The sequence below is a fragment of the Lepisosteus oculatus genome, chromosome 8 (genome assembly GCF_040954835.1).
Source record: "Lepisosteus oculatus isolate fLepOcu1 chromosome 8, fLepOcu1.hap2, whole genome shotgun sequence".
NCBI classification, from domain to species: domain Eukaryota; kingdom Metazoa; phylum Chordata; class Actinopteri; order Semionotiformes; family Lepisosteidae; genus Lepisosteus; species Lepisosteus oculatus.
This window is the reverse complement of record NC_090703.1, coordinates 22,145,284-22,164,704: the sequence shown is the minus strand read 5'-3', so window position 1 is coordinate 22,164,704 and position 19,421 is coordinate 22,145,284. Positions and strand designations below refer to the sequence as shown.

The 19,421-nt window shown below is 38.6% G+C and overlaps 1 protein-coding gene across 1 annotated transcript in view; it reads right to left on the bottom strand.

Moving 5' to 3' along the window:
- Positions 1-322: 322 nt before the first annotated feature.
- The window catches only part of slc25a21 (solute carrier family 25 member 21), a 198,069-nt gene continuing 178,970 nt past the window's right edge, over positions 323-19,421 (bottom strand). The window contains exons 5-11 of the mRNA XM_006632667.3: positions 19,350-19,416; positions 17,833-17,892; positions 14,692-14,799; positions 13,759-13,923; positions 10,397-10,578; positions 4,627-4,679; positions 323-3,581 (exon numbers count right to left, since the gene is read on the bottom strand). Of these exons, the coding sequence (XP_006632730.1) occupies positions 3,520-3,581; positions 4,627-4,679; positions 10,397-10,578; positions 13,759-13,923; positions 14,692-14,799; positions 17,833-17,892; positions 19,350-19,416 (697 nt within the window). The 3' untranslated portion in view covers positions 323-3,519. The remainder of the gene's footprint in view (positions 3,582-4,626; positions 4,680-10,396; positions 10,579-13,758; positions 13,924-14,691; positions 14,800-17,832; positions 17,893-19,349; positions 19,417-19,421) is intronic.

Here is a 19,421-nt window from a genome sequence, read left to right as displayed (position 1 = left end):
ATAATTCAAGCTACATTAAGTAATTATGTGTTAACATAAGCACAAATAATTATTACAAAAAGAATGACAAGGACAAATGAACATCAACATTTGACTTGTAAGCTTGACATCTTGTTCTCGTATTCTCATACAGTTTATGAATGAACGACTGTGGAATGATGTTCTTAACACTTTCTGCAATTCTTCCACATTGTTTGGTTGCCTTCTGACTTTCTCAGCATTCATGTAACCCAATATGGCTTTGATGGTGTTCATATCAGGTGTTCATATTTGTGGTACAGGCCCCAGCATCTGTACTGTAAATAGTTCAGAACAGGTTCAATTCAATTTCAATTCGAGCTTTATTGTCCCCTAGGGGATATTTGTTTTACGGCACAGTCGAACACAACACAATGGCAAATACACATCATCAAAAGGGAAGAGAATACAGAAGTGTTACAGGAGAAAAGAAACAAGAGACAAGGTAGTTACTCTGCACTGTTTAAGAGTGTGATTGCAGTGGGAATGAAAGATTTTCTGAGTCTGTTGGTTTTACACCTGGGGGCACAGAGGCATCTTCCAGATGGGAGAAGTGTGAATTTACAAAGGAGGGGGTGAGACACACACTCTGTGATGGTTTTGGCTTTTTAGTCACCCTCTGTTTGTAAAGAATGCTTAAATTGATTTGATTATTCCAGATTATTTTGCCGGTTATATTCACTAATTTACCCAGCCGATTACAATTACCAGTACTTATGTTGCCAAACCAACAACATAACAACAACACAGGCGCTCACCCTGTGGTCCATGTGGGTCCTAATGCCCCAGTATACTGTAAACAGGCACCGTCCTTATGGATTATACATAAAACCGAGGTCCTGACTCTGTGGTCATTAAAAATCCCAGGACATTTCTCGAAAAGAGTAGGGGTGTAACCCCGGCGTCCTGGCCAAATTTCCCATTGGCCCTTACCGATCATGGCCTCCTAATAATCCCCATCTATGAACTGGCTTCATTACTCTGCTCTCCTCTCCACTGATAGCTGATGTGTGGTGAGCGTTCTGGCGCACTATAGCTGCCGTTGCATCATCCAGGTGGATGCTGCACATTGGTGGTGATGGAGGGTCCCCGTTACCTGTAAAGCTCTTTGAGTGGAGTGTCCAGAAAAGTGCTATATAAGTATAAGCAATAATTTTATTATTATTGGTTTGTCACCACAGTGGCAGTATGTGGAAGACCAATGAGACCCATTAATGGGGGATCAGATTATATCGTTTTTTGGCAGTTTGGGTGCCTCCAGTTTTTGCACTCCGGCGTAGATAATGCCCCAACATGTAATTTTTTGCAGTTTGTATGTTCTCCCTGTTTGTGTGCGTTTCCTTTAGGTGCTCTGGTTTCCTCCACCAGTCTAAAGACATACTGGTAGGTTAACTGGCTCTAGGTGTGAGTGTGTGTGTGTGTCTGTCTGTCTTGTGATGGATTGTTCTCCTGTTCAGGGTGTGTCCTGCCTTGTGCCCATTACTTGCCAGGACAGGCTCTGGCTCCACTGTGATCCTGAATTGGTAACAGTTGTTACAAAATGGGTAGATGGATAGACAATATTATTCTAATGTGCACTTTGCATTATATATCCACTTTGTCCCCTCTTACAAACCTTAATTCTAAAACTGTATAGACAGGAGAAGGAGTATGCATAAATACACATTCATATATCAAGCTTCTATTATTTTTTTTAGCAATAAAGTGTTTTCAGTCTTCCTTAAAAAGACATTTAGAACTTTTAATACATTTCTAACAGTACAACTGAACCTTTTAGTTTTAGTTTGTACAGCATGAGTAATTCAGGAATTTGTAAATATACTACTCACAAAATGTTCAGGATTTTAACTCATTCACTGCATTTTCAAAAATCTCTCATAAGAGCCAATCACATAAATGTAAAAGATCATTACCTTATTACTGCCAACAAAACACAGAAGATGACAATTGTGGAATTTTAAAGTAAAAATAGGGTCTAAAATCATATACCCCCATAATCATAAAATTCCAGAATGTCAGTATCAGAAAATACCCTTACAAATGTCAATAACAGACTGGCATTGATGGTGTATATTGTTCAATAGCCTACAAATCTGTTTTTTTTGTGGAGAAATATTTACATTCCAAAAATAAAAATAACGATTCTTTGCCCCACATGAACCCCACTTACCCATCCCCAAGTGGTTTCTCCTACAGGTCTCAACCCTCAAATAGAGTCAACAGCTACAGTGGAACCCCCATGAAACAAAGCTTTGACTGCATTCAGGCCTCCACTATCCCCTCACTGGACCCATGGATCCCAGCACTGGTCCTATTCAAAAGATTCCACGTGTAAATGGAATTCCACATACAAAATGTCACCCCATCCAGTTCCAGGCAATCATGTGGTTGAGGGTTGAGATCAGACATTAAGCCAATTGAACCCTAAACCCAATCAGTCAGCAGAGGTGCTTGCTGTCATTTCAGTGCAAGGTGAACTGACCTTCATCATGATACTGAACTGGAGCCTTGATAATGGCAATGAGAGATTTGTGATCACCAAATAGGTTATTATAACTAACCATGGCTTGATCTGTCAACAGCAAAGTCTGTTATCTAATGAGGTCTTTTTCTCATCCTTTTGGAAAGATTTTTTTTTTACCAAGACCCAAAACTCCCTACCTTTTTGTGAATAGCGTATATAAATAGTGGAGGATTCTTGCATTTTGTACTCCTGTTGTAGTTACACTCGTATCATTACATCTATCAGCAATTGTCTCTCCTTTTATAACAGACCAGACATTGATGAGGAAGTCGTTTTATTAGCATGATGATGGCCAAAAGTGTTCTGGGAAAATAGGAGTTTATTTGAAATGAGAAAACTCGGGCAGTTCTGGGTATTATTGTGAAAATGTACGTATTTCAGGTGCTGCTTAGAATTTGGAGAGAATTACATTTTTACTAGTAGAAAGTAACTATGTTCAGAGAAACCAATATAATTAACATTCTTTTAATTATATTATACTATATTAATCAAAATTAATACATTTAAAAACCTGCGTCAACTCAGAAATTTGATTATATTTATTAATTAAAATTATATTAAATTAATTCAAATGCTTGTGTTCGATATGGTGTTGTACATTGAGAATAGCAATAAAACAGGAATTCTGCCGTGACTGTGCAAAGAAAATGGTCCAATTCTGTATAAAACCTTTAACATAACTCTTATTATGCAAGAGGGTTATCCACTTTCACCCAAGATGCATCAGGATTTATTGCAGAAAGTTTTTTCAAATGCAGAGATCAGATTGAAGACATCATGAAATCTGGCATGACATTTCTTTGTTTAAAAATAATGTGTTTCCAGATTATGCGCATGTTACTTCGATAACGAAAGACAATGTGAGAATGTGTGAGGGCCAGAAAAAAAACATGCTGTACAAAATTTGGTATCTTCTTAAGTTAAAAGAAATCACTGGTCGGATGGTCTCAGATTCTTCCAAACGGGAGGAGAGTCCTTCACCAATTCTTCTGTAGCCACCCATATGTATATTCATACACTAGTAGCATCACTGCTCCCCCTGGACAAAAAAGAGAAGGTTGTTAAAGTACACCTAAACTAATGAAATGCTTTAATGCTACTGTGATTTGTCAACAGTATAAGAAATCCTTTAAATAACTTTGCAGCCTAGTGGAAAGTTTTGTCAGAAGGTACTCTTAAATCTATAATCCATTGTCTGGGGTTCTCCATGTGGCAAAATGGGCATTGAATGAAACTTGTGATGTAGAGTCTGGCGATCAAGTCTGGAGGTAGTTTACTCCAACAAGAAAGCAAAATTGCGTGGCAGAATTTTTAGAGAAATGGAAAAACATCTATTGTGTGATAATTTGCACTTTCAATCCTGATGGGCACCATTGCTCCCTTATTAGAAGTGATGTCTGGGACTTTCTTGAGGACCCTTATTTAACATCAGCCCATACATGGAGCACAGTATTAGAAAGAGCATCTTCTTCCACTTTTAGAGTATGTACAAACCATTTAATCCTCAAATGGTTACAAAGAGCCATACAGCAACTCAGAAATGAAAGACTTGGTTTAAAGGATTAAAGGATAGTCTTACACCTCTAGGAGTCTGGAATTAAAGCTGGATGCTCCAAAATATACATTAATGTTGTATTATGAAGCCACACTGAATTTTTCTATTTAATCATAAAAGCCACACACTGTACATGCTCAGTGCACTGAATAATGAGGATGGTCAGAGACACATAAATGTGCATTTGCAAATGAAAAAGTACCTTCATAGTTTGTCCTACAGGTATGCCCAACAGGGTCCTGTGGCACTATTCCCCGCCAAGCAGAGACTACACACTTCCAAGATAAATACATATGATTGAGCAAACAGATTTCACAGTCAGGACAGACAGTGGCTCAATGAGGGACACTTTTTTAAAGGAATAATCTATCCAGAGAAAATGCCTATGCATATAGACATCTAGCAGTCTTAAAGACACGAGCATTCCAACAGTCTGGTATAAAAAACGTAAAAAAGAACTAGCCCTGGAGATGCTGTCTCTAGACAACACAGCATTAAAGAACAGCATTATACTAAAAGTAAGTATTACCTGGTCCAAGTCGCATTATTTTAGGTATCAAGCCTTTGTATAAAGCTAAATACCTGCAACAGAAAAATAAAGCTTTGTTAGATGGCTGTTTCTTTGGTGAAGTCTGCATTTGAATAAAAATGAGGAGGGAGATCTGAAAAACAGACGGTGCTCTGATACTATTAGGATAATATAAAAACTTTAAGCAGCTTCAGGTTGACTTCAGAGTTTTACAGCTATACAAAGAGAGTATAATGTTTGCATTTTAAAATTAAGATTAGGTTAACATTTGTTTTTAAAAAATTGCGATTGAAAACATTTTTTGCCATGACTAACAACCCTCAAAATAGCTTAATTCAAGAAAAGACATGAGAAATCAGCTGCAGACAATTCAGGACATTTGTATATACTAGCACTATATATGAACAGGTAGCTATGAATGACAATGTCTTGCAATGCATCACTGATATAAAAAACACCAATAGTATGTCTGATTTTTTCCCATTCTTCATTTCTTCCAGTATTTCCTCAGCTTTTGTTTTTATCTTTTGTTTGGAAATTAATGGTTAAATTTGCTCAACAAAAGAGCAGGTATGCAGTTATTTGACAACCATGTAGTTTCCTAATGTGTTCAAGCTGATATCATTTCAAGCCATATTGAAAAGCAAAGCTCAGGCTCAAAGCTTCCATCTCCGGCTGCTACACAATTTCCCTTCTGATCGTGAGGGCCCTTTAATAAGGCTACCGTCCGGCTTATTAAAAAAAACTGAAATTGAACTGTGCAGCTCATTATGACTTGCAAAATGCTGAGCTCCTATAGGGCACACTAATTAGCTCGGACTGCATTATATTAAACAAGCTCGACTTTTTGATGCTTGGAGATGGTTACCACTAAACCAAATCCAGGCCTAGTGCATTTGATGTCAGAAAACAGCTCATGCATAGAATGAGCCAAAGTTGCTTTTCCACAAATGAGAATAGGAAGAACAATATTTGCTTATGCAGTTAAACATTATGTCTTTAAACACATCAGAAACCTTATAGGAAAGTTGAGTTGTGCAGGAAAGAATTATTCTCTGCACTACAATTTTTTAAATTGTATATTTTCTCACTTTTATTTATATCCCATGTCACTTTTGCAAAATACTATGTGCTGAACCACAATTCAGGATAATTTCTTAGCATCACTTCTGCCAGGCACAGCACATGTAATGGTAATTTCGTAACCACAGTTTTATTGAATTTTCAAAAAGAAACTAAAACAAACATGTATATAAAACAAATGGGATGAGGGGTAAAATCTACAGTTTACTATATAGAATTGAAAACTGATGTATTGTATGAACACTAAACAAAGAGTAAAAAGGGTTAATTAAGCCAATTGGTCAAAACCTTAATATCCTTCCCACTTCCTCTTGGGAAATATCTACAGAGCCCACCCCTTTGTGGTCATCATTCTCAACCCTTCTTCCACCCTAACCTCACCCTTGCAGCAGCTCCCTGGTTCATTCCTCGAAACAAGGAGGGGTTCTGATTGCCTGGTCCCTGTGGTCAGGGTGCTGTTCCCCCAGCTAAGCAACTTAAACCAACAAAGCAGCTGATTCAAATCATGCCTATTCTCCCTCCTAGACTAGTGTTGGGGCCAAACTGCTGAACACAATGTTAACATGGTTGTGCATCTTGCCAGGAAAGAAATATGTACAGTATATTAAATACTATAGCCAAGTGTGACTGTAGAGTCCAGGGTATCTGAATCTGCCCAGTCTGGCAAAATAGATGATTTGTGTGCAGTATAGCTTGTCAACACATTGCATGTGGTAAGTGGCAGCAAAGTGAGAATCATCTTTGAGCAGGAGAACTCACTGGCACAAAACAGGCAAATTTATAAGTACATCAGTAACATTCCCAAAAGCACCCAATTACATGGCATTCTCAAACCATGTTCTGGAAAGTCACTCATTCACTGAGTATGTTTAAGATATCGGCTACTAAGAAAATTGTTATTTTGAGACAGACACATTTACATGTAAAAGGAACAAGTAAAGGTTTATTCCATGCTGAAAAGAGAAGAAGGCTCCACAGCTGAAATGTTGTGTTTCCTTTCTTCTCTGTTCAGCATGGATAAAACCTTTTCTTTTTCCTTTGTAACCTATGCATGCTGACGCAGCTACCTACTTGAACTACATCGACATGTATGTACATTTTTCAATATTTGAGCTGCAGAAAGCAAGGTTTTTCAGCTTGAACAAAAAAAGAAACTGATTTACATGTCCACGCACACTACAGTACAACCCCCGGCCTTGGTTTGTGCCCCACATCATCACAAAATTAGCAGTTCAGCCTCTATCCATTATGCAGCAGATAAATTCATAGACTATGACCAGCTTTCAACTCTTTCAGTGTAATGGGTCTCATAGTGTAAGGAGACCCTTGTGGTGATGTCATGGTGGTGGGAGTGGGAATTGTGGGGGCTGGCCTTTTGGCATAGTGGGGTTGCCTGCTGATTTTGAGGGCACAGGACAATATGCCTGTGCTAGGAGGTGCCTGACAGACATGGATGAATTAATCTGAAGTCCAATCGCACATGCTAAATCAGCCATATTCTTGCAAAGCAGATCTGGGCAGTAACATCTGTCACTGTGCTGAGCTAAGATCTGCACTTACAGTATCAGGCAGTAGTTTTACAAATAGCCTCTCATCACTGAAATTGAGTCAGCTGAGGAACTCAGCTGCCACCCAACAGTTTGAACTGCTTTCTCTCGTGTCTCCTGTAGGAGAGACACACCTTTTTAGAGCTTAGTTGAGGAGCAAGTTCTTTTTAACTGGGGATCCAAGGATCACTGAGGACGTTCAAAGTGTGCTTTGCACACTGAATCTAGCTGAAAACTGACATTCTCCCTCAGGGGATCTGTTTTGATAATTCTTATGGTGGATCTACAATAATTTGATAACTAATCAGCATCATTTATAATAATATACACTGTATTCTGACCACAAATCAGGGGTCTTAATTAAGAGTAAATCCTTGAAAACAGGAACCCCGTTTGCCAGTAAAGTTGAAATCTTCCCAACTTATAAGATGAGTGTGTTTCTAGTTCTCCTTGGTCTGTTTAGAGGTCAGTGAGGAACTGGGTTCGACAGCCATTGGAAATACCACAACAAGAGACAGAACTGGCAATTCCCATTTTTTAAAACAGTCAATGTGGCTGATGATGCCAGTTACATTGTTTTCCAGGGTGATATTGTCACAGATACACACGTGTCAAAGGCTTAATGTGTTTTCAGTTATTACTGACTGTGCCAAGAACACCTCACCAGTGAAGGCTTCACTGGAGATGAATACCAGCTCACCAGATTGCAAGCTTGCCATGATGCATGGGGCTTTACAGTTGGAGAGTTTTATGATCTTGTTTGTTTTCCAAAATCAACAAAGCAGACACCTATCAATTATAAAAGAAATAGTGGGTGGTAAAACACAGACAGCAACAAAATGGCCTGAGGGCCAGGAATTTACTTAACAATGTCTGAAACAGAATGGGAAATATTACTGAATTGAGGTGGAGGTAGGAAAACATAATATTATTTTGGATTTTGGTCAGAAGGATACCAGCAGGTTTAAGATCAGTTTATTAGATCTGAAAGGACTTTTTAGCCAATATTTATAGTTAGTGAGAGTATTTAGCTAAATTTTGGCAGAAGCCTGATCTTTGCTGCCCTACACCAGTCATTTGAACAATCAGCACAGCAGTTAAAGACACTGACTCACCCAATCCATTTTCTTAAGGCTTTATCCAATGCAGGGTTGAGGGGAAGCCAGAGCTTATCCTGGCAAACAATGGGCTCAAGGCAGGATACATCCTGGATGGAACACCAGTCCACCACAGGGCACACACAGACATAAACACTCTCAAACTCAAACCAGGGCCAATTTTCCCAGAAGCCAGATAACCTATCAGTATGTTTTGGACTGTGGGAAGAAACTGGAGCACCCAGAGGAAACCCATGCAAACATGGAGAGAACACACAAACTCCACGCAGAGAGCACCTCAAGTCTAGTACAGATCCCAATGCTAAGCACTACGCCACCATGTTGCCCCTCACCCAATGTGTTTCAGTCACTTTGTTGTCAGTATACCAAGACTAAGGAAAAAGCTTTACTTTCAAAAATTACACATTGAAAGCAGTATGAATGAGTTGGAAAACACAAATGTACACTTGTGTCTCAGAAGAAAAAGGGTCTAAATCTAGGTCTAAATTCTCTTTTGGAGAAACCACATTGTGTGACCGAAAGAACCCTGCTATAAATTGAGTGAAAAACATTAAATGCATATTATTAATGCAAAAGGAACCATGTCTACTGTTTAATCAGTCTACATGAAAATGCTCTCCTCATGATGCCTGCCTTCCGGGCTTGCAATAAAATAAATTCAATATGCCACAAAATATTCAATTACGTTTCAGATGATTATAAACATGGTTATCAGATCACAGAGCTTTGCCTCTTGGGGCTATGAATGTAATTCAGTCCAGATATTTAAACAGCATCGTGGTATTTCGTTTCCATGCAGACTCTCTAGATGAACCTCTGAAAAAATGTATGGACCTGATAAGGCTCACATGTGCTCTTGGAGGCACAGTGCAACATTGGTCCTGCATTTCAAGAACCTTCCATTAATCCATTAGGGTCATTTCTGATTAATTTCTGTGGTTTCTTAAGCATTGTTACAGCAAATGCCTTCTATGAGTGTCCTATGAACTTTAAGCTATTATCATATATCACAAAAATGCACCGTATTAATTTTTGCATACATTAAACAACCACTAATCTATAAGGGGGGTTTGGAAATCATATTTTATTCTCAATTGTCATTATGCATATCTGATGCATATTGAAAGCTTTAGGCCAGCTGCTTTATGTAATTTGTGCAGAATAACAGACGTATATGGCAAAGCTATAATAATAATAATAATTGCTTACACTTATATAGCGCTTTTCTGGACACTCCACTCAAAGCGCTTTACAGGTAATGGGGACTCCCCTCCACCACCAGTGTTCAGCATCCACCTGGATGATGCGACAGCAGCCATAGTGCGCCAGAACGCATCAGCTATCAGTGGGGAGGAGAGTAATGAAGCCAATTCATAGATGGGGATTATAAGAAGGCCATGATTGGTAAGGGCCAATGGGAAATTTGGCCAGGACACCAAGGTTACACCCCTACTCTTTTCGAGAAACGCCCTGGGATTTTTAATGACCACAGAGAGTCAGGACCTCGGTTTTACGTCTCATCCGAAGGACTGCCCCTGTTTACAGTATAGTGTCCCCGTCACTATACTGGGGCATTAGGACCCACATGGACCGCAGGGTGAGCGCCCCCTGCTGGCCCCACTAACACCTCTTCCAGCAGCAACCTTAGTTTTTCCCAGGAGGTCTCCCGTCCAGGTACTGACCAGGCTCACACCTGCTTAGCTTCAGTGGGCTGCCAGTTGTGAGTTCCAGGGTGATATGGCTGCTATAGTGAGAAGGACAGTGGTTAGGTTGTTAAAAAGAATCAGTGCACTGTGAATTGGTTATGGGTGTGGGGATAACACATGTGTTTAGCCCAACATGACAAGATCTGAGCAATAGGTAGTAAGTCTGAACCTGGCCCAGGGAAGGGAGTAAGCCAGTCACATTCCAGAAGGGATAGGACTTTTTATGTGCCTAGATGGCCCGATGTCTAGATCCAGTCTCAGCTCCGAGACAAGGACAGTGACAAATTTCAACCTGATCTCGGAATACAGGACTCACCCCTCCTCTCTGTAGACAAGGGCCATGGTTTGAAAACAGCTCCGGTATTTGATCTCGCCAGGGACAGGCTGGGGACCCTGGATGCGACTCTTGGCCACGTCGAAGGGAATGTTGACACACGAAGAGATGGTTCCAGAAGCCAGTCCAATTGCAAACTTCCGCAAAAATTCCCAGGTTGGATCCTGTAAGGTGGAGGAGAGGTTGGTGTGATGTGGTTGAATTGAGCTCATTTTCTTTAGTGATTGTCTTGGGCCGACAAGGGAAAACTGCTCAGTTGAAGCAATGAAATTTCAACTTTCAGTGGGTTTTTTGGGCACTTGAGAAAAAGAAAGGAGAATCACATATTGTCAGGAACTGGTTTCTACGAAGAAAAATCAGAGCCTTTTGAAACATTATACACTTTAGTTTCCTTAATCCAAAAGAGGGAAGATGTTTAAATGAATTAAATACCCTGGGTGACTTCTGAATGAAAACTTTGCAAATTATCAGCAAAAATAAACTAAAGGATTCTAACCTGTTTTCAACAAACAAAACTTAAGCCACAAAATTGATAAGGTGTGAGTACCACAGACAATGGGTTCTCTTCTCAGAAGAGCAAATTTCTGATTAGGAGAAGTAATTATACTGAAATTACTGAAAGAACAGGAATCAATGCATACAGTTGTCGGGAGGTCAATAAATTAGAGGGTTGTTTGCCCTTTTAGACTACACTCCTGGCTGCGAGTAATTAACTCAAAGCAGAAATTATTACAAAAGAAGTGGTGTAGCCGACTACTGCACACTGCAATTCTTCACCGTTGGAAAAACCCGGACAAGACGTGTGCAGCTGTGCAAGCTCTCTCTGATGGTGCAGTTTCAATGGAAATGGCCATTTCACTTCCACGCCACCCAGTGCCACGGTAAAAAGAGAGAGAATTAATGGAAAAGCCTGGATGAAAGCCCAGCCATTTTATGGTAGCGAAGCATATTAGTGTTTCCTTCTCTCTTTGACTATCTGATTGGCCTCCTTTTCACACATGGTCTAAATTGCTGAAGTTCACATTTCCTCATGGAGGATTTATAAACACAGTTCATACAGGCAGACTGGCGAGGCATATGGGGATAATTTGTATAATTGGGCTCCACATCGTATAGGGGTATTACTGTATCAAAACAGTTGAGATCCAAAGCACTCTATTAGCTAATTGGCCAGAATATTTTACAAATGACAGGAGCTTCCACCTTGCTGCCTTCCTGAAATGCCTGTTTGTGTACAAGACCCCCAAATGGTAAAATAAATGGAAAGCTAATCCCAGACTGCTGTGTTTTTTGCAGTTCCCCAACACCCTGCCCCCAACCTCTCCCTCCCCCTTCTTTGTAAATTATAGGTCGCTTGCTGCTCTAGTTCAGATCTGCAAGAAATTCCTAGCTTTGCCTTCTTAATGACTGGAACACTGGAACGGCTACAAAACAGACCTTTTCATATCTGGAGATGGGGGTCAGCCAACCTTGAAATTGTCAGGAGATTTTATCAGCACTGTAGCTCCCGACCTCAGATACACTATGCTCCTGCCACCACTGTAATGTCAGTGACAACTTGAGTCACTGTTACGTGCCTCCACACGCAATTGAACGATCTTGTCAGCTTTAGCTGCAGTACGGTCAAAAGGCAACTTAACATTTTAATGAAATCTGTATGGATTTATACAGAAGCATATGTATACGTTGTCTTTGGAACTTTATAGCCTCCCAAAAATAATTTTCACTCGGCTTTTGACAGGTCTTAACTATAGCGTGCATTATTCATACCTTTGTTATGGACATGATTGTATAAACACATCACTGAATGGTACATTCTTCTGTCAGAGGAGAGAGGCAGTGGTACTAAAATCAATCTGCCAGGTTGAGGGGTTACAGGCATGATTCTCTACTGGTTGATTATTTTGTTTCTTTAATTCTTTTCAATATGCTCTTTAAGCATTCCTTCATATTGAATATAATTCATTATTTCAGTAGAGACAGAAGCTGCTTTTTGATCCAAATTTCTAAACGAATATACTCTAAACTATTGTTTCCTCTGTCAAGATTTTTTTAGTCGCATTAGTGGCAATTAGTTTAGAATAGTATTGCTTGTAGTATTAGTGAAATGTTTGCTTGAGCGCTTAATTTTACCAAGTTTTTCAAGAAAGCTAGCTTGAGGGGACATGAGGTTTTGGGTCTGCTTAGTAGATGACAAGTTTGTTAAAGAAAGGAAAAAAAGCAACAGTCTTAGCCATGCCTAAACTGTAATCCCCCTTAACAAAATCGAAGTCTGTTTCCAATTAGTTAATTTAAGTCAATTTAATGCTCTGGTTTATACATATAGAAAAGCGGATGGTAACTTTTCCATTAAACAAAATTAACGTCTGTTTAGAAGTCAGGCTCCTTCAAATCTGTAATGTGAGCCTTTGGTGATATATATATAAAGAGCACACAGGAAGGTATTACTGAGCCTTGTGCTTTTATACACTTACGTTGGTTATTTTTCTATAGGAATGTACTATTTATATTGTCTCTATGATCTGACAACTTACTTCAATAAAGGAGCTTTGTTTGAAGGCAATGTATATATATTCATATGTGCATAAACATACTAATAATAGATATTGACATAATTAATAAAGTTTTTTACAACCCTCAGAAATGTGTTCTTTAAAACTTGAATATGCACTTGAAACACTTGAAAATCCATGTATGCACTTTTATTGTTGTGTATGTTCTTATTTTCATAGTGAAAAGTCACTTTGTGGTGTTTTTTTTAAACAATCACCTAATTTCTACACGGAACCTGCTGTATCTCCACTCAACCTTTCTATATTACAGAGCATGCTCAATTGCCCATCAGAACAAAATGAACAGCTCACATTAGACATTGACATTGGAAATACAAGTCATTAACACAAGAAATATTACATATGAAGCCTGTGATACTTGACTGATCTGTACTACTTTAGGAACACATAACCTCTCAACTGATCAGGTAACGCATCAAGGCTTTCAGACTACAGCCTGTTCTGTACTGTGGCTCAGCTCTCTCTCTCTTGCAGAATGGACACTCTACCTGGGTTATTAATAGGCTATCTGTGAAGGTGTTCCCATTTGTGTTCAATAGGAGCTATTCTGATGATTTTCAGGAGGGTAATTCCTTCAAGGATAAAAGCTGGATCCTTTTTACTGGTTCCAGGAAATTGTTCACATGTTCTAGCAGAGTACAAATTAATATATGTAAACACAGTGTCCCTGCAACTATAATTCTCCTGGTTCAGCACCGCAGCACAGACTCAGAAATGGGGAACAACAGGACACCTAAAGGGGAAAAAAAAGGAAGTCTGGGTGCATTTTACCTGGCTGGCAGGGATCATATCCTTGACGTTGAAGTAGAACCCAAAGTAGATCATGTTAAAGACCCCGTGGCGGCCCAGAGTAGATGTCAGCCCCTTGTTGAGGCCTTTCAACCCAAACCCATTAGCGCTGATGATGTACCGAGCCTGAGCAAAGGTGGATGGTTGCTGCAAAGAGAATGCCGAATTAAATGGACAGCACCGTCGCTGGCTCCCAGGACAGCGAGTACTGCCACAGGGCAGTATTCAACAGATAAAGGTTCAGTTTCACAGCAACCGACATTCAGATTATCTGATTGGCCAGAGATCTGAAATGAACTACTACATTATAATAATTTAATAATATTAGGTCCACCATCTTCAAATATAAAAGTAAAGTAATAATTGCCTTTAAATGAAAAGTAAAATGTTTTTTTAAGCATATACATTTTATATACTTATACTTTAGCATAAAAACCACAAACATAAGTAGAAGAAAGCAGTGAAGGTTAAGATATTACTACTACTACTAATAATAAGTCACACTACAGTCACTGATGCAGTTTAGTGTTTTAAGTTTTAGTCCTGTTATTTATAGATGTATAAAGTAATTTACTCATTTCATTTAATGTAATAGTAAAGTATAACAGCATTAAACATAAAATGTAATCATCTTTGCTGAATAACGTGTGTTACAGTATTTGCAGAATGATTATTATAAATCTTACTAATTTATTATTATAATCTTACTAGTACAAATAACCACTGCTTAGGGGTTCTAGACTGAAAGCATTCTCAATGTTAAAAACACAGGATTTTGGAATAGTCTAAACATGTTACAGAAATCCAGTTGAAGCCTGATGTGTTACAATTCACAGGAACCCGTGCTGCCAGACACTATAAGAGCCTTGTACAGGGGTAAAACCGTACGCTCACACAACAGATCTGGATAATTACCACTGTAAATGCATCCCGGTTGGCCTGCAGGCTCACTTTGACCACCTCAAAGGGATTGACCACTATGGCCTCAGTCAGGCCCGATCCCAGTCCGGCCACCGACAGGGCCTGAAACAGAACACAGAGCACAGACGTCTTTCACACAGTGTGGACAGTGGAGTGAGTACACTGAGAAAAACTGGAGCTGTATGGAAAGAGACATCTTGCCCGATATTTCTCCTCTCTGCAAGAGCTGATGGTGAATGAGTAAGAAACTGATTACTGACTGTAATTCTGACAGTACCAGGTCAGGGTTTTCCACCTGCCACCTCATCCAGCTAAGCTAGCTCAATGTCGTAATTGAACCATTAATTCAAATAATGGAAGCGTGAGCATATGTGAAGCAGGCGCTGTTGTTCAGAAGATAATTCTGGCACTGCTGTTAGTAATAAACAGCAACCGATTCTCCCGGAAAACAGTTTGTTTTTCTTTACAATGAGGATTTGTAGGTTTACTGAACTGAGACCAGGAAAAAACCTCACAGGGAACAATATCACAGTTTAATCAAGTTCCCAAGAAACTGTGTTTTAACAGTCATCCTCATTTACAAACAGAAGGCTATTCTGCTTTGTGATCTTTGATAAAGAACAGGGATTATTCTTGTTCTCATCAGGAAGAAGACGAAAAAGGGAAGCAAGGCTAAAAGAAGAAGTAAGAGAAGAAGAAGCAGGAACAACTGGAATGAAGAAGTTGGAACATGAAAGCCAGTTTCCTTAGAAACCATTAATAAAAGTAAATGCTGCTGGCATTTGCCAAGGAAGAGAATACTTTTTCCAAGCAGGAGTGAATTTGTTTAAATCAACTAGATAGGCCTTAAATCAACAAGACAGATTAGGTTACACTGGAAACTTAAAACAGGCCATCTCACCAGATCTGCTTGGCAAATATTTGCAATGCACCATATTTGTCATTGTTTTATTTGTAACATTCAGAATACTCTTAATAAACCAATACCATCCCAAACATGAGCTGTGAAAGCCCGCATCACACCATATGGGTGGTGAGCCCTTTGGGAAATGAAAAAATTACACTTTTGGGCAGCATGTTGAGTATCAAACTGAAGAGATGACAGATTGCAGACCAATTGAAAATTAATAATATATATATAGTTAAATCTATAATTAATAATGTCACAGGTAATGTCACAGTCAGCTGAAGATTCATCGTAATTGAACAATGTTTCAGAACACCACATGGCTGTGCCACACACAGAGCAAACCTGGAAAATATTATCTCTATTTTGTTTTCGCACATAATTTGCTTTGGGAATGGGATGTTAGGAAGCTTTTTTCAGGTCTTTTTCAAGTGCATCGAATGGGCTATATCACAGTCAGAACAGAAAAGGTATTGAGTAGAATGAGAGAAGACATGATAATGTAAGAGGTTGAGTTAAAGTGGATCTGTTGAATGTCCTACAAAGCAGGATACAGCTGAAAAGCATATACGTAGTTCTCCTATGGTAATTATTTCTAATCCATTTTCTCTGTGCCTTTGTTTTTTTGGAGCACTGTAACTTAAGAGCACACTGTGGGGACACAGGTGGAAGGGATCTCTGAGAGGTTGGGCTGGGCCTGTCATTACTAACTTGTGGAAAACTGAGAACTATAGTTCTCACTAGATCTTTAGTAAATATTTGAAGGCACTTACCATCTCACTGATCCTCTCTTATCTGTTATATTTAAAATATCAACAGCAGATTTAAGCTTCTCTCTAGTTTTTTGTGGTTTAAAACGTACCATACCCTCTTAGTTCGGAGGTGGCTGTAAAACTAGGGGCATTTTAAAAATTTCAGGGAGGTTGTGTCAAATGTAAACTATTTAGATCTTTTTCCTCATCCACATAACAAAGGGAAGACTGTCCTGGACTGCAGTGCACTGTGGAAGGATGCTGAATCGTCTTGGGGAGAAAAAAACATGTATCAAATGGGACTGTTTAAAAAGGAGAGAAAATGCTTATAATCAGGACTTTGATAAGAGACCTTCTCTTAGTATGTTTCGTAGAAGATGAATACTTTCTGTACTGATGAGGGCAGTTAATATAATGAGATTGTGGTAGGTCAGTCATACTCATTCAGAGCACACTGTTATACTAAATGGCAAACTTTATTATGAGGCACATAACTGTTTACATTGCTTTGTTCTTAATGTCATACCTACTGAGTTCCCTCTGAAATATGCAGCACAGTATTTATAGAGCGATTATTAACTTCTTGTGTTGTTATAAATCATCCTTGCTCTGCCAGTCTACAAACATTGCACACAATACAAACATGTCAGGTTATGTGCTAATTAAACATTTTTTCTACTGAACATTAATAATGTTGCATAAGAGTAGTATTTCATGCTGAATACTCCACAGGGGGTACAAACATGAATCTCCATGAATCTTTTATGGAGAAGAAGATGGATATGAAAGGAAAGCATTGCAGCTGGAACAGCATTTCTTACTTGGGAGTATCAACATACTGTAAATATTTGGGAGATCCATAGTTACGTTAAATTATTGTGTCATGTAAACTGAAGTAATACAGTTCATCTTTTATTGGAAATTAAGACACGTCCCCAGTTGCCTTTGCTTCCCAAGTCATATGGTGCAACTTTTGCCTTCGAGTTTTAGAAACTGAAATCATACTGTGGCATGCAAAATCTAAACAAATATTTTCTTTAATGTGGTGAATTAAATAAACATCAAGGTCGAAATGCCAATCCAACAATGGTTCTTTGGAGAAAAGAGAAATTAAAGCCTCAGTGTTTCATTATATATGGAGCTTGATTTGTTATTATGAGAAAATGAGAAAACTGCAATTTTTAGAATGCGAAAAAAGAAGTTTTAAGCTCTTAGTTTTAAATCCCAGCAGCTGTACAATTGTTTTTTTTGTTCAAGATAGCATAATGTTTAGTGCCCTTGTGTCCATTCTTTTAAAAAGTAAAAAAAACAACAACCAAATCTGGGTCAAGACCTTAGCAGTTAAATACATTCTACTTTGTGCCTCCTGAAACCCCCAGTTGCTGCATCTGAAACTCGCTACTGGACACACACACACAAAACGTCTTGTTTGTCAAGTAAAGAAAAGACAGGGCACCAAGAGTATTTATTACTTACCAATCCAGAGGACAATGGGGTGAAACTCAATAACTTCTTATACTGTTCAAAGGTGAAGAACTGGAAAAGGAAACCAGAATGTGTGATCTGTCAGTTACAGGAAGTGTACTCAGTATCCTATTCTTGCCAACTCCTTCTGCAAACAGGCTTCTCTTAGCACTGCCGGGTGAGTCCCCAGGATAAAAGTGGCCATCATCTATCAAGAGTGGGGTTTGCCAAATCCTGACCTGGGAGAAATGGGAATCTGGACAAATTCTTGGAAACCTGCTTCTTGAAGAAACATAATACCCCCTGACAAAAAAAAAATCACTCCTAGGGAAGCAAATGATATTTGTATTTAGAATCCAACTGTGGTGAATAGTGTATGTTCAGCAGTTGTTGAAACTATAGGGGTTCCGTTCACTCCGCGCATATATAACAAGTATATAATGAAAAATGAAAAGTATATATAAAGGTCTAATCTTATTACACTACTTTTTTTACACCCAATGTAATATAAAGGAGCAATTCAAGTATCTTCTTTTTATAAGAATATTTGAATAGCTCTTTTAAAAGCAACCACTGCAAAGTGTTTTGTAAGAAAAAGAATTTCACAATAAATATAAATGCACAGCAAAGTATAACAGGTTGGTTTAATAGTGTTGGGCTCTAAATATTACTTCTAAAATGCCTGAACAAGAAATTAACACCAGGAAATGTATTTAGATTAATGAGCTCCTTTTTTATGTAGAGCAGTAGCACATTTGATATTTATTTATTAAAGTTATTTTCATGTTTTAAATTCAAACACAGATTAAACATAGCAGAGATATCAGGCCTGGAAATCTTTTCCTCACTCAAAGAGAATATTCAACAATGTTCCAAGCTCTGAGTGAAATACTGTACATCTTTCAATCATACTATATGGGAAAATGCATGTGCTCCGTGCTCTCAGAACCTAAACAAAAAAACTTGAATATACAAAAACTTTAACCAGGCCTGAGAAAATCTTAGCCACTTCTACTCTCTTCGATTTCTCAAAAAGCACTAAACCTCAAGAAACTGTTATGTCTTTTGATGAGAATTTAGCACTAGCCCGACCAGATAAACCAGTCAGAAGTCCCTCAGAGTGGGTGCTAAAAAGTTATAGAATTGTTTTAAAATAATTGGCACTCAACTTGCCAATTTTCTCCTCATATTAAAGATAATGCCCAGAAGTAGTGGTGTAATTTTTTGGGTATTGTTATCCATTATTTCAAGTGTTTGGTTTTAATTAGGTAGGTAGAAAATAGTCATTTTGTTTGTGAAAAGGATGTTAGCAAAATTAACTCTGGGACAGAATGATCTAGAGTCAGCTGTCAGCAGTCAGCTGGGGTTGCTAGTGGTCCAAGGAACACCTTTACTTTAAACGTTTTCTTGTTGGTTTGAAATTATACATAAAATGTAAATGGAACAACTTGCTTTGAAATACATCACTGAAGAATAGTGTGCTCACCTGTGACATCATTCTCAAACTATGTAAAAAAAGCAGGTTTTACCTTTACAGCTCTTTTCGGAGTCTCTGCTAGGATCGGGGGCAATATCCCCTTGTAAAATCCCAACATCCTGTA